This window comes from Sturnira hondurensis, unplaced genomic scaffold (assembly GCF_014824575.4).
Source record: "Sturnira hondurensis isolate 20B ecotype Veracruz unplaced genomic scaffold, ASM1482457v3 Scaffold0012012, whole genome shotgun sequence".
In the NCBI taxonomy this organism is placed as follows: domain Eukaryota; kingdom Metazoa; phylum Chordata; class Mammalia; order Chiroptera; family Phyllostomidae; genus Sturnira; species Sturnira hondurensis.
The window spans coordinates 1,364,359-1,378,192 of record NW_028084643.1 but is presented as its reverse complement, the minus strand read 5'-3'; the positions used below and the strand labels follow the sequence as shown (position 1 = coordinate 1,378,192).

General features: G+C 37.8%; 1 protein-coding gene across 3 annotated transcripts in view; it reads right to left on the bottom strand.

Annotated features, from left to right (window-relative positions):
• The window catches only part of TEK (TEK receptor tyrosine kinase), a 107,364-nt gene extending 104,827 nt beyond the window's left edge, over positions 1–2,537 (bottom strand). Inside the window, exon 1 of one of the 3 annotated variants that reach the window (XM_037060624.1) lies at positions 2,045–2,537. In XM_037060624.1, coding sequence (XP_036916519.1) covers positions 2,045–2,096 — 52 coding nt within the window. In that variant the 5' untranslated portion in view covers positions 2,097–2,537. The remainder of the gene's footprint in view (positions 1–2,044) is intronic. The other 2 variants (XM_037060623.1, XM_037060622.1) reach the window with 2 other exon arrangements.
• Positions 2,538–13,834: the final 11,297 nt, after the last annotated feature.

The window sequence follows — 13,834 nt, the reverse complement described above, 5'->3', positions numbered from 1 at the left end:
GACTTGTTTGTGAGCTGAAATTGGCCATGATTCTTAATTGGGAGGGTGATGTATCAAAATCTAGGTGGGTTTCAGGGAAGCCTTTTGAAAATTATACACCTCCTCCAACGCTCTTATGGCTGAGCATCTTCCACCCAGAGCTACTTTCACTGGGGCAAATGTGACATCATGTTTCAGTTGTTTGTTTAGAAAAAAATAAAGGAATGAGAAAAATCCACTGGACTAGAGAGAGAAACATAAGCCCCTTGCTCCATTGCTACAGTCTACCAGTGGTGTTTGGTTTGAAGAATGGGTTTCTATGCCTATAGATATGATCACGCTGGATTCTTATTACCAGTCCTTGGTATTCATGTTCATCGAGGCTTAGACTGGGAATGCAAGTTAGGATTCAAGAAAACATACCTACCCCAGAAACCAGCCTTGCTAGTGTTACCCTCTTTTTTCAGTAAGAGCATGAAAGCCTTCTCCATGTACCCCTACCTGCTGGCATCTACGCTCTTTTTAGGGAACTAAGGTCTAGACATGGAGCAACTCTTTTGGCCACATAACATTTTTGTTTGATTTCATGACAGCCTTTCTAATCTTATATTGTCATATATAGTCACTTTAGGGGGAAAAAGTAAATTAAAACAATTATATGTGTGTGTGTGATTTAAGCTAAAAAGTACCTCAGAGCAACTGTAGACACTTAGGCTTTGATTACTATAACCCCTGGTGTAGAATCAGTTCTAGATTCACATCACTAATAAATATGCATGGAGGAAAAGTAAGCCAAAATGAAATTATGATTATTATTTGGTCTAAAGGTACATATTATTAGAAGAAAATTAACATTATTGCTATATTAATATAAAAACATTCTGCACAAGTACTGAAACCATCTCAGATCATTTCATTTTTAGCAATTTGTATTACACACTTTTAGTCTTAAAAATATTAAATCCTCTATGTAATTGGTTATTGAAAGCAAACTGAAAAGCTACAAATTATTTTATATTCAATTATATTATTTTATTGGGTTAATTTTTTAATAGTTGAGATTTCAAGCATAAAGAAAACTATAAAAACAATATAATAGTTGCTTATGTCTATTTGGATCAAATTCTATTAATGTAATATAGCCTACACCATTAAGTTCAGTAAATTCCCTCAAATTCATTTCCAATATTAATTCTATTTTCATTACAATAATTAAAATGCTTTCAAACTGAAGGGGAGAGATTGATGGCAATTATAGCTGTGACTTATTTGTACTTCAGGTTTTGATACCACTTTCAGCCAGTATCCGATAAGATGAGTGAACTACAGAGGTGTGCCACTACACAGAGAATCTAAACAACAAACCTAACCTAAAAATATTCAGACCAGTCATTCCTCAACTCCACAACAGCTCTGATACTCTCCTGTGCCCAGTGAGCTGGGCAACTGCCTGAACTTTCATTTCATTGAGCCAATAAACATTTTATGGCAAATATTTTAAATGAACAAAAATTATATAGCCCTTATCTTCCAGACTGCAACTATAAGAAAAAACAGTGAGCATATTTAGACTAATTTGATTGCTTTGAATAAAAGAGCATGCAGATAGGAAATCTGGGTAAAAGCATTTTTGTTCTCAGTTAAAAATGACAATCTGTACGCTGCTAATTCTCAGCATAAATTTCATTGTTTTAAAAATTACTGAAGATTTTTATTGAAGTAGGTAAAATCAGGATTTTTTAAATTAAGGAAACAATCCCTAAGAGGAAAAGGTAAAATAACGCACTAAGTAAATCTCTTGAAATAAAATGACTTTATCAGTCTTCATAGAGTCTGTAGCAACACAGGGGGAGATTATGCAAAAGAGAAATTCTGGAAAAGTCAGTTCATACCACAAGCACTTTGAATTTCAATCCTTACATATATTAAATGGAGTGTTATATATTAAATAAATAGTGCTTACGCCACAGCTGCTTCTTGTTAACTACACTAAAAAATAGTGAGAGAGCCCAGAATCACTGTTTGAAAAAAAATACTAAATCAAAACAGTAAAGCCAAATCTTACCAGAAAGGAGCAAGCTGACTCCATAGAGAACTAAGCCGACGAAAGAGTTCATGCTTCCCCAAATCTCTCCATCCAGTTTCCGCAGATGTGCGTGAGGTCCTGAGGATCTTTTCAAACACCCAGAGGTCTGTGGCTTTCCATTCTCATGTTCTACTGGGTCTTGTTTACAAGTCAGAGGCAAGAAGGAACAGCACAGAAGCAGGCTGTAACAGTCTCATTTCTGTCTCTGAGCACAGGGAGTTTTAAGTTCCTTTTTCCTGTTTCCTTTGTAGATTAGGATGGGAAAGGCTATATCTTAAAGGCATTTGGTATCAGGAGGGTTGGGGGCACTGCAAACCCTTTCCATCTTGCAATTCATCAAAAACACTTATCTGTTGCTCTTGCTTCTGCTGCTCTTGCTGCTGTTGTAGGGGTAGAGGAATTTTTGTTGGAAGTGTAGGTCCTGGTCAGCATTTTCAGAAACAATAGGGGTATCCTCTCATGGGCGGGAAACAGAACAACAAGCCCTCCACCTATGCATGGTATGCGATGATGATCAGCCCTCCTCTGCCTTCTAACAGCTCTCCCGGGTCCACTTGGGATCCCTGACAAAAGGGGCTTCTGGGTGTGGGGAGCAGTTTTTGCTTTTGTGTTCTCATTTAACCCACGTGGTTTGAGTTGGGGAAAAAAGTTTTCGTGATGAGAGGACACAACCCGAAAGGCAATTAATTTGGCTAATTACCGGTGAGGTCAATGCTCAGCGTGGCCACAGAGACCAGAGTCCAAAATTGTTGCCCTGTTTTCTCTCACACAGATGATTTGCTTGTTGGGCAAGAGCCCAGAGATATCCATGCTACTAGCTGTTGCTTTAATTTTTATTACTAATTTACCTGAAGGTGATCTAATTTATTAACGAACTTAGCATAAAAGATTTTTAGCAATAAGAGGGACTTTGTTGTAATTGGCCAATGGCATGTCAGAAGAAAATTATCTACAAAATTAAAAAATAACCTATGAGCCCTGGCCAGGTGGTTCAGTTGGTTGGAGCGTCATCCTGTGCACCAAAAGGCTGTGAGTTTCATTTTTATCTTTTTTTTAAGGTTTCTTTGGGGGATGGAGTGGACCTAACTCCAGTCTATTCTGTCTGCAAATTGGTCTTATTGATTCTGAGGCAACCTAGTTACTCTTTCCCTTAAGCCGTTTAAAGAATAGTACAGGATCATCTGAAATAAAGTGCATATGCCTTCCCAGGCAGGGTACACATTTAGGTTTCAGGTTCCATGCCCAGTTTGGGTACAAACAGGAGGCAACCAACTGATGTTTCAGTCTCACATGGATGTCTACCTGTCTGTCTGACTGTCTGTCTGTCTCTTTTTCTCGCTCTCTTTCATTCTCTCCCTCTCTCTATTTCTCTTTCAATCCCTAAATCCCTCAGTCTCTTCCTCTCTCCCTCCCTAAAATCAATAAACAGGTCCTCAAGTGAGGCTTTAAATAAATAAATAAACAAACAAACACATACACACACACACATATAACCTGTGCAACAAGCAAACTCAAATATTTACATGAGTGGGATGTAAATATTATTCATAACAGCAGAGAGTAGATAGGCCAAAAGGAAAACAGCCATTAGCATGACCATACCTAAAATGAGATCAGAGGCCCTTAATTTATCTAGATGATAATCTCTCCATAACATGGATTATGACTTTAGAGAGTTGATATTTTGTTCATCACCCTGCTCTCAATCCTGAGGATGGAATTGTCTGTTCCTCCTTTTCCTACTCACCAGAGGACAAGGCAGATGTTGCCAGTCTTGCCTAATTTCTGCCCCAGGTTTTATCATATCAGCAATGGTCTCGAGACCAATTCATGTTGTCCAGCCGCTGGGGCAGAAAAGCTGTTTTCAAGTGGAGCTGGATTCACATACTGTCCTAGTCACATGTGTGGCATGAGACAAGACATTTAGTGTCTTTGAGTCTCAGTTAAAGGGTGTAAAATGGCTATCATGTCTTATTCATGGGGTTTTGAGAGGATTAGCTGAGAATTAAAAATACATGAGATATCTGACACTGTGCCTAATTCGCAGAATTTATTTTCTTTACCTTTCCAGTCTGTTTCTGATTTCAGTCCTAGGAGCTTTTCCCAGAAAGCCATTCTCTAATCCCATAAAATGGCTCTAAATTTGGCATTGTAAACACCAATCTAGAAATCAGAGATTATGGGTACTAGTGCCAGCTCTGCCATAATCTGCCTGGGAGGCCTTTCTTTGGACAAGTTATTTCCCACCTCTAGGCCTCAGTTACTCAACTATAAAATGAAAGAGTTAGACTGGATGTGACTAATTTCCCTGCTGATGTAACACCTCACAAGACTAAATGACTAAATTGTCCCACTCTCAGCATCCCCAACTTGATTCCAAGGTCCTCTCATCTGGCCAGTTCAAAGAAGATGCTGGCTTTGTATCTCTGTCACAGTGAAAGCTGGAGAGTGTCAAAAATGTGCTTTATTTTTAAGAACACGGTGGCTGAGACTTTGTGAGGTCTACTGGGCCCAGGCCATAAGGAGCAGCAATGAGAGGCCTTGGAAATAAACTCCAGGGTACCTGCCCCCCAGGCACAGCTTCCTCTCTTTGTGCTTCATGTCCACACTAGGAAGTCATCATTGCTCACACTCCCTCCTGTTGTCTAGTTCTGTGGGCTAAAGATGCTACTACCTTGCCTCCGTTTCTGGGCTGCCTCCCTCTGTTATCCAGAAAAGCAGCTCAGTTTCATCCTTTCCCCCATCATCCTGAAAAATCTACCTTTACCCAGAATGGTTAGTCAAGTTCTTTTTCCCTCATTTACCCAGAATGAGTGACTCCTTCTTTTCCTTCTCTCTGTGGTTCAGAAATGTTGCTCAGTTTATATCTCCATATTCAAAAGGGCTGTGTATTTTAATCTCATCTTCCATTCAATCCTTTCCACTATTATCCACAATATTGACGCCATTTAAAAAACACAGCTGGATTTCCTGAGCCTATGATTACACAGCTAGTCAAAAGGCTGAGAAACTTTTCTCTGGGACATCTGCATCTTTAGCATGTAATTTATAGGTATAAAGTGAATATAACTTGTAGATAAAAATGACCGAACTTGCTCTGCTCCAGCTTCCTGCCGTATGGATGTCAGAACATGGAGAACATGTCGAGAGACAATCAAATGCACTTCACCCACTGTGGGGCCAAACAGGGCAGCAGAACTGACTGGCTGCATGTTGGGAAGTTGCAAAACTGAACAGCGTGCCAGGATTTCCAAGGGAAGGGAGAGGCTACATCCATGTATTAGGACTTTTCCCCAATACCTAACATGTTAAGGAAATACCACATACTCGGACATGACCACAACACTTCTCTGGAAAGCTGGCTGTGGCCATCATCAGGGCGTCTCCATTCATTCCCCAAAGAGCCTCGTGGGGGTCCAGCTGGATCAGCTCTCTACCCTCTGCTGCTTTGTCCACCTTGAAAGGTTGAAACGGTCTCTCCTTCCTTGCCTGGTTAGTTCCCAGTTGTTTTCTAGTTCTCAATCTAAGAAATGTCTTCCCTGATTCAAATTAGGTCTCCCCTGTCATTCTCTCACAAGACCCTGTTCTTTTATTTCACAATCACAAGTGGTAATCATATATTTGTAACTCTCTCTTTTTATGTCTCTTTACCCTGCTTGACTGCAATCTTCAAAGGAAGGGACCAGATCTAATTTATTCACCACTGAATTCACAGACCTGGCAGTATCTGGCAAATAGGTCTCAAATAAACACAGAATGAATTAATAAATAAAAATACTCCCATTGTAACTCCTATGCTCACATCTAGGATAGGATTTGGAGTTAGGCAAACCTAGATTACATGTTATAGTGATAATTTACTCCACATATGACCTTTGCAGTATAATTCACATTATGAACCTCAAACACTTCATGTTCAAAATGCAGAAAGATAACTTAATTAGTGAGATTATGTAATATTATATTAAAATAAATTTTGATATATTATATTAAAATTTAAACATATTAAATAATATATCTTAGCATTATAGTATATTATATATTAAATATATCATGCATATTATATATCGCTGTATATAATATATTACAATATATCATATAATATATATTATATTATATATCTGTGCCAGATATTGTGTGTAATATATAACATATATTAAAATATATGTTGAAATNACTCCACATATGACCTTTGCAGTATAATTCACATTATGAACCTCAAACATTTCATGTTCAAAATGCAGAAAGATAACTTAATTAGTGAGATTATGTAATATTATATTAAAATAAATTTTGATATATTAAAATTTAAACATATTAAATAATATATCTTAGCATTATAGTATAGTATATATTAAATATATCATGCATATTATATATCGCTGTATATAATATATTACAATATATCATATAATATATATTATATTATATATCTGTGCCAGATATTGTGTGTAATATATAACATATATTAAAATATATGTTGAAATAATGATTAAAATGTATATTGATGTTATGTAATAATATGTCACATATTCTATTACACTATATTAAGATATGATATGCTACACAATCATATATCATATATAATATTTAATATATTTAACATAGTGTATATTATATGTAGTACAATATATATTTTAATATACATTCTGTATTATACATGCACACACCATATGTGGTACTAGTAGATACTGAATACAGGTTCTCTCAATGTGCCTCCTCTTTCACAACCACGACCATCCCCACTCTTGAGCTGTTATATAGAGCCATTTGCAATGAGGATACGAGGTCCCACACAGGCTAAAAACTGTGTCCAGCTGTCTGTAGCATAGGCAGTATTAGAATCCTGGTCTTTTTGCCTCCAATTTTTGTACGTTTATTATATGGCTCTTTTTTCATAGTTCACCTTTAGACCACACTGTGCAGAAAAGTATAGGAAACAAAAAGAAATATAGGAAACACCACAAACACAAACAGGGTATACCCAGACCTCAGGAAAGTATTTGAAATGAAACTGACAGGTAATGGAGAAGTCTGATGACACTGAGAAATGCCATCAGTTCTCATTATGTTTTCAAAATAGTAAGAACTATTATCAGGATCAGTGGTGGTCTTTCCATGGCCTTGCTCCAGGGAAGCTCCAGTGGGCTTCCTCATGAGTCAAGCTTACTGAGTTTAATTGTATGTATTGAGACGTACTTAGACCAGAACAAGAAAAGAGAACCAAACCACACCAACAAATAAGCAAATAAAACAAATAAGGCATTTGTCTGATATTTCAATTTTTCTCTGCTTTCTGCATTTTACATGTGAAAAAGTCAATAGAAAACATTAAATATTTTTAAGACAGATTGCCAAAATTATCAATGGTTAAGAAATGTTTTTTAAGAAATGTGGAAGTTAACTTGTACAATGTTATTATAATTGGTATTATATATCTATAGGTCAGTATCACAAATATATCAGGATGTCCAACCAGCTGCCAAGGATGGCTGTGAATGTGGCCCAACACAAATCATACATTTACTTAAAACATTATGAGATTTTTTTGTGTGTGATGACATGTCACAATTTAGTGTGTGGCCCAAGACAATTCTTCTTCCAAAAGAAGATGCCAAAATGTTGGACACCCCTGTTAGATGTATATCATTTGGCCCAGAAAATCCACTTTTAAGTTATACCCCAATCCAAAGTCAAAGATGTGCCCCAAAATGTATAGAAGCATTTTTGATAATAATCAAAACCTGGAAATAATCTAAATCACTAACAAAGAGAATTATTTCTATAAATCATGGCACAACATGAAATACCAGACAAATGTCAAAATGTTATGGTAGAAGCATTTTGACATGGAAAAATGTAAAGGATGTTTATGTTATATTGTTGCTGGAAAAATATAGCTTTAATGGCATAAAATTTATACACATACATGCACATACAACGTAAATATATACCAAAATGTTGAAAGTTACTATTTCTGGATTTTTTGAAAATTAAATTTTATTTTCTTCTTTATAATGTTCTATAATCCAACATTTGAAAAATTATGAGTGCCCTGTCTAGGGGGCTCAGTTGGTTAGAACATCATCCTATATACCAAAAGATTGTGGGTTCAATCCTCTGTTGGGGTTTATACAAGCAGGCAACCAGTCTATGTTTCTTCTCTCTCTCTCTCTTTCTTCATTTCTCTCTAAAAATCAATAAGCACATCCTCAGGTGAGAATAGGAGGAAGAGGTGGAGGAGAAGAAGATTGGGGGAAAATTCTTGAGACAGTTGACCCAGGGCAGTAGGATATACCTTAAAACACTATTGGCAAATAAACAGAATCCAAGAGAACCTCAGCCTTCAGGAGGTGAGGCAAGCCAGCTGGGGTCTGACTTCCCACAGTGTGGCTTTGGCATTCTGCCTTTTGCAGGGCCATGGGCACTGAATCACCAGAGCCATCATGTCTGGTTTCTCAAAGACTTTCATGAACTTTCATGAACTTTTTTGTGACCCTACTATACTTAACAGTGGCTAGCAGAAAAGGAAGGGTCATCAACAATTAAGTCTTGGCCTTCACACAGTAATCAAAACAGTCTGGTACTGGCATAAGAACAGACACATAGATAAATGGAACAGAGTAGAGAGCCCAGAAATAAACCTAAGTCTCTATGGTCAATTAATATTCAACAAAGGGGGAAGAAGCATAAAATGGAGTAAAAATAGCCTCTTCAACAAATGGTATTGAGACACCTGGACAGCTACATGCAAAAAAAATGAAACTTGACTACTAACCTAAACCATACACAAAAATAAACTTAAAATGGATAAAAGACTTAAATATAAGTCATGATACCATAAATTCCTAGAGGAGAACATAGGCAGGAAAATCTCAGATATTCCATGCAGCAATATTTCACTGATATGTCCCATAAAACAAGGGACATAAAGGAAAGAATAAACAAATGGGACTTCAAAATAAAAAGCCTCTACATGGCTAAAAAAAGATTAGCAAAAATGAAAAGGGAACCAACTTTATGGAAAAATATACTTGCCAACGATATCTCAGACAAGGGTTTGATCTCCAAAATATATCAAGAACTCACACAACTTTACACCCAGGAAGACAAACAATCCAATTAAAAAATGGACAAAGGACCTGAACAGACACTTCTCCAAAGAGGACATACAGAGAACCTAGAGACATATGAAAAGATGCTCAGAATCACTAGCCATCAGAGAGATGTAAATTAAAACCATAATGAGATACCTCCTCACACCAATCAGAATGGAAAGCATAACCAAATCAACAAACAACAGGTGCTGGGGAGGTTGTGGAGAAAAGAAAACCCTAGTGCACTCTTAGTGGGAATGCAGACTAGTACAGTCACTGTGGAAAACAGTGTGGAATTTCCTCAAAAAAAAAAAACTAAAAATGGAACTGTCTCTTGACCCAGCAATTCCACTGCTGGGATTATACACCGAGAATCCTGAAACACTAATTCAAAAGAACCTAGGCACCCCGATGTTCATAGTAGCTCAATTTTCAATAGCCAAGTGCTAGAAGCAGTCTAGATGCCCATCAGTAAATGAATGGATCAAAAAACTGTGATACATCTACACAATAGAGTACTATGTGGCAGAAAGAAAGAAGGAGCTCCTACCCTTCCCAACAGCATGAATGGAACTGAAGAGCATTATGCTAATTGAAATAAGCCAGGTGCTGAGGGACAAATACCATATAATCTCAACTATAAGTGGAATCCAATTAACAAAACAAATAAGCAAGCAAACCAGAGACATTGAAATTAAGAATAAACTGACAGTAACCAGAGGGGAGGGAGGAGGAGAATAATTGGGGCAAGAAGGGAAATGGTTGTCAATGAGCATGTATGAAGGAACCAAGGACAAAGCCAAAGAAGGGTAAGATTGAAGGTGGGAGGTGGAGGTGGGTGCGGTGGCAGAAAGTGGTGGTGGAAAATGGAGACAACTGTATTCAAATATTAATTTTAAAAAATCTTGGCCTTCAGGCAGGATACCACAATTAAAATGGTAACTCCCACTCAGCTCTGGAGCTGATGGCTATGGAAAATACCCGACACCCTCTGAACCCCATTTATGCTAAACCTTCTTTTGCACCAAAATTGCCGGCACTATGCTAGTAGCTGTAGAAAAAGATACAGATATAGAAGATGTTGTCTCTGCTTTGAAACTCACAATAAGACAATCCCAGCATGGTAACAGTGCATCAAAACAGGAAAGGTTGAATAACATAATCATGCATTAGTGGTTAACAATCAAAGGGTGGTGCTGGCCGTACAAGTTTTAGTAGTCTTTGCTTTGCTATCCTTTAGGCCATGAGACACCAATTTTCATGTCTTTCTTCTTTTCAGCACATGTGGCATCTTTCCAGATAGACTGTAAGTTCCTCAGGGCAGGGCATATGCACTTTATTTCAGATGATCCTGTACTATTCTTTAAAAGGCTTAAGGGAAAGAGTAACTAGGTTGCCTCAGAATCAATAAGACCAATTTGCAGACAGAATAGACTGGGGTTAGGTCCACTCCATCCCCCAAAGAAACCTTCAAAAAAAGATAAAAATAAAAATAAAAATAAAAATAAAAGAAACTCCTATTTATCCTTCAAGATACAATTCAAATGTCACCTATCTGTGAAAACTTCTCTCAGTGCTAGCTACCAATCCCAGCAAACTGAACCACAGCTTAGAGGCTTAAAGATAACAGACGTTTACATGGCTGATGATTCTGTGGGTCAACAGTTTAGGCTTACCTGGACAGTTCTGATCTCATCTGGCATCCCTCATGTGTCTGTAGTCACATGTCAATCATCACATAGTCCAGCCTCAGAAATTGGCTGTCTGTGAGGCAACAAGTTGAAGGAGCCACATATTTCTTATCCTCTGTAAAGCGAGTCTGGTTTTTTAATATGGCAGATTCAGAAATCCAATAGAATGAGTGGAAATCTGCAAGTTCCTTTGTGGCTGTTAAATTAATTAAACAAGCAGGCCATTAGACTCACGTGGCTCTTGTGCCCTGGCATCCTACATAACCAAACCAAATCTAAGCCTGTAAATGCTATAAGGTTAGAAAATCAAAACACTAAAATCAACCAGTCACAAACAGCCAAGTAGGCTTTAATGCTTTGGTCAAACAATTTTCTAACTTTGCTTCCACTTTTTCACTGTAAATGTTTTTCCCCAGCTCTCATGGGTAGAGTATTCAGAATCACTTTCAATTTGATGCTGACTGATTTGAAATGATTTTTGCTCAAATAAACTCTTAGCATTTTAATATGTCTCAGTTTATCTTTTTATCAGGGCATAGGCTTAGAATTAGTACATCATTACTTCTGACATGTTCTGGTCATTAAATCAAGTCTCATGGCTAAGATGAGATCCAAAAGAAAGAAATATAAACTTCAATTTTTTTATTTTAAAATATATTATATGATAATTGAAGAAAAAGTATAAAAATTAAGGCCAATTTAATTGGGAAAGGCTAAGTCAAAAATAAGAATTCTACAACCTTTTAGCTTCCATTTTTTAATTAAAGAAGCTCTTAATAATGTCAATTTTATAGCAGCATAACCAACTGAGTGAAAAAGCTTTAGGATGAAAAATAGCACACAATTAAATTAGTTTCCTTGGTATTAAATTTAAACTAATATAACAACCCTAACCAATGTAGCTCAGTTGTCTAGGCATCATTCTGCAAAGCAAAAAGTCACCGGTCACAGCACGTACCTGGGTTGTGGGTTTGGTCCCTATAGGAGTGCAGGAGCACATACTACAGGCGACCAATTGAACATGGATGTTGCTCTCTCTTTCTTTCTCTCTCCCTTCCCCTTTCTAAAAATAAATAAAGAGATCACTTCTGGGCAAGATGGAGGCAGAGGTAGAAACACTGTGCCTCGTTGCATAACCAAAAGAAGAACAAATTTAAAAACAAAAAACAACCAGAACTGCCAGAAAATCAAACTGTATGGAAGTTCTACAACCAAGGAGTTAAAGAAGAAAGATTCATCTGGACAATAGGAGGGGCAGAGACAGGCAGCCTGGTAGAGAGGACTCACAGCAAGGTCGGAGCTGGAGGACCAGGGTGGGCAAGGCTGCAGCTGGCAGACTCAGTGAGGTGGCAGCTGGTGAAGTAGGTGGTCCCACATTTGTGTGTGGATAAACCAGGAGGAACAACTGGGGAGTGAGACAGACCATGCAACCCAGGGTTCCAGCACAGGGAAATAAAGCCTCAAAACCTCTGACTGAAAACACCTGTAGGGGTTGAGGCAGCAGGAGAAACTCCCAGGCTCACAAGAGATTTCACTGGAGAGACCTACAGGGTCCTAGAATGTACACAAAACCACCCACCCAGGAATCAGCATCAGAAGGGCTCAATTTACTTGTGGGTAGCAGAGGAAATGACTGAAAGCCAGCCAAGAGCTGAACCAGCACAATTGTTCCCTCTTGGACACCTCCTTTACATACAGTGCCCCAAGGAATCCACATTTGTTGTCCCACCCTGGAGAATACCTCAGGCTCTGCCCCTTACCATGTAACAGGCCTACTAAGGCAAAAAAAAAAAAAAGGCCCAAATGAAAGAATAGATCAAAACTCCAGAAAAAATACAACTAAACAATGAAGAGATAGCTTACCAAACAGATGCACAGTTGAAAACATTGGTAATCAGGATGCCCACATAATTGGTTGAGTGTGGTCTCAAAATAGAGGAAAAAGCGAAGGCTATGAAAAGTGAAATAAAGGAAAACATACAGTGAATCAACAGTGAAGGGAAGGAAATTGGGACTCAAATCAGCAGTTTGGAGCAAAAAGAAGAAATAGACATTCAACCAGAACAGAATGAAGAAATTAAAAATCAAAAACATGAGAGTATTAGGAACCTTTGGGACAACTTTAAATGTTCCAACATCTGAATCATAGGAGTGCCAGAAGGAGCAGAGGAAGAGCAAGAAACTGAAAATGTATTTGAAAAATAATGAAGGAGATCTTCCCTAATCTGGCAAAGGAATTAGACTTCTAGGAAGTCCAGAAAGCTCAGAGAGTCCCAAAGAAGTAGGACCCAAGGAAGCATGCACCAAGGCACATCTATTTAAGCTACCCAAGATTAAAGATAAGGAGAGAATCTTAAAAGCAGCAAGAGAAAAGGAGAGAGTTACCTACAAAGGAGTTCCCATAAGACTGTCAGTTGATTTCTCAAAAGAGGTCTTTCAGGCAAGAAGGGGCTGGAAAGAAGTATGAAATCATGAAAAAGCAAGGACCTGCATCTAAGATTACTCTATTCAGCAAAGCTCTCATTTAGAATGAAAGGGCAGATGAAGTGCTTCCCAGATAAGGTTCAAGTTCAAGAAGTTCATCATCACCAAGCCCTTATTATATGAAATGTTAGAGACTTATCTAAGAAAAGAAGATAAAAAATATGAACAGTAAAATGACAACAGACTCACAACTATCAACAATTGAACTTAAAAAAATAAACAAAAAAAACAAACTAAGCAAACACCTAGAACTAGAACAAAATCACAGAAATAAAGATCATGTGGAAGGTTATCAGTGGGGAGGGTGGAGAAGGAGAATGGGGGAAAAGTACAGGGAATAAGAAGCATAAGTGGTAGGTACAAAATACATAGGGGGAGGTTAAGAATAATATGAGAAATGGAGAAGCCAAGGAACTTATAAATATGACCCATGGACATGAACTGAGGTGGGAGAATGATGGTGGGAGGCAGGGCAAAGGGAAGAGGGGAATAAAGGG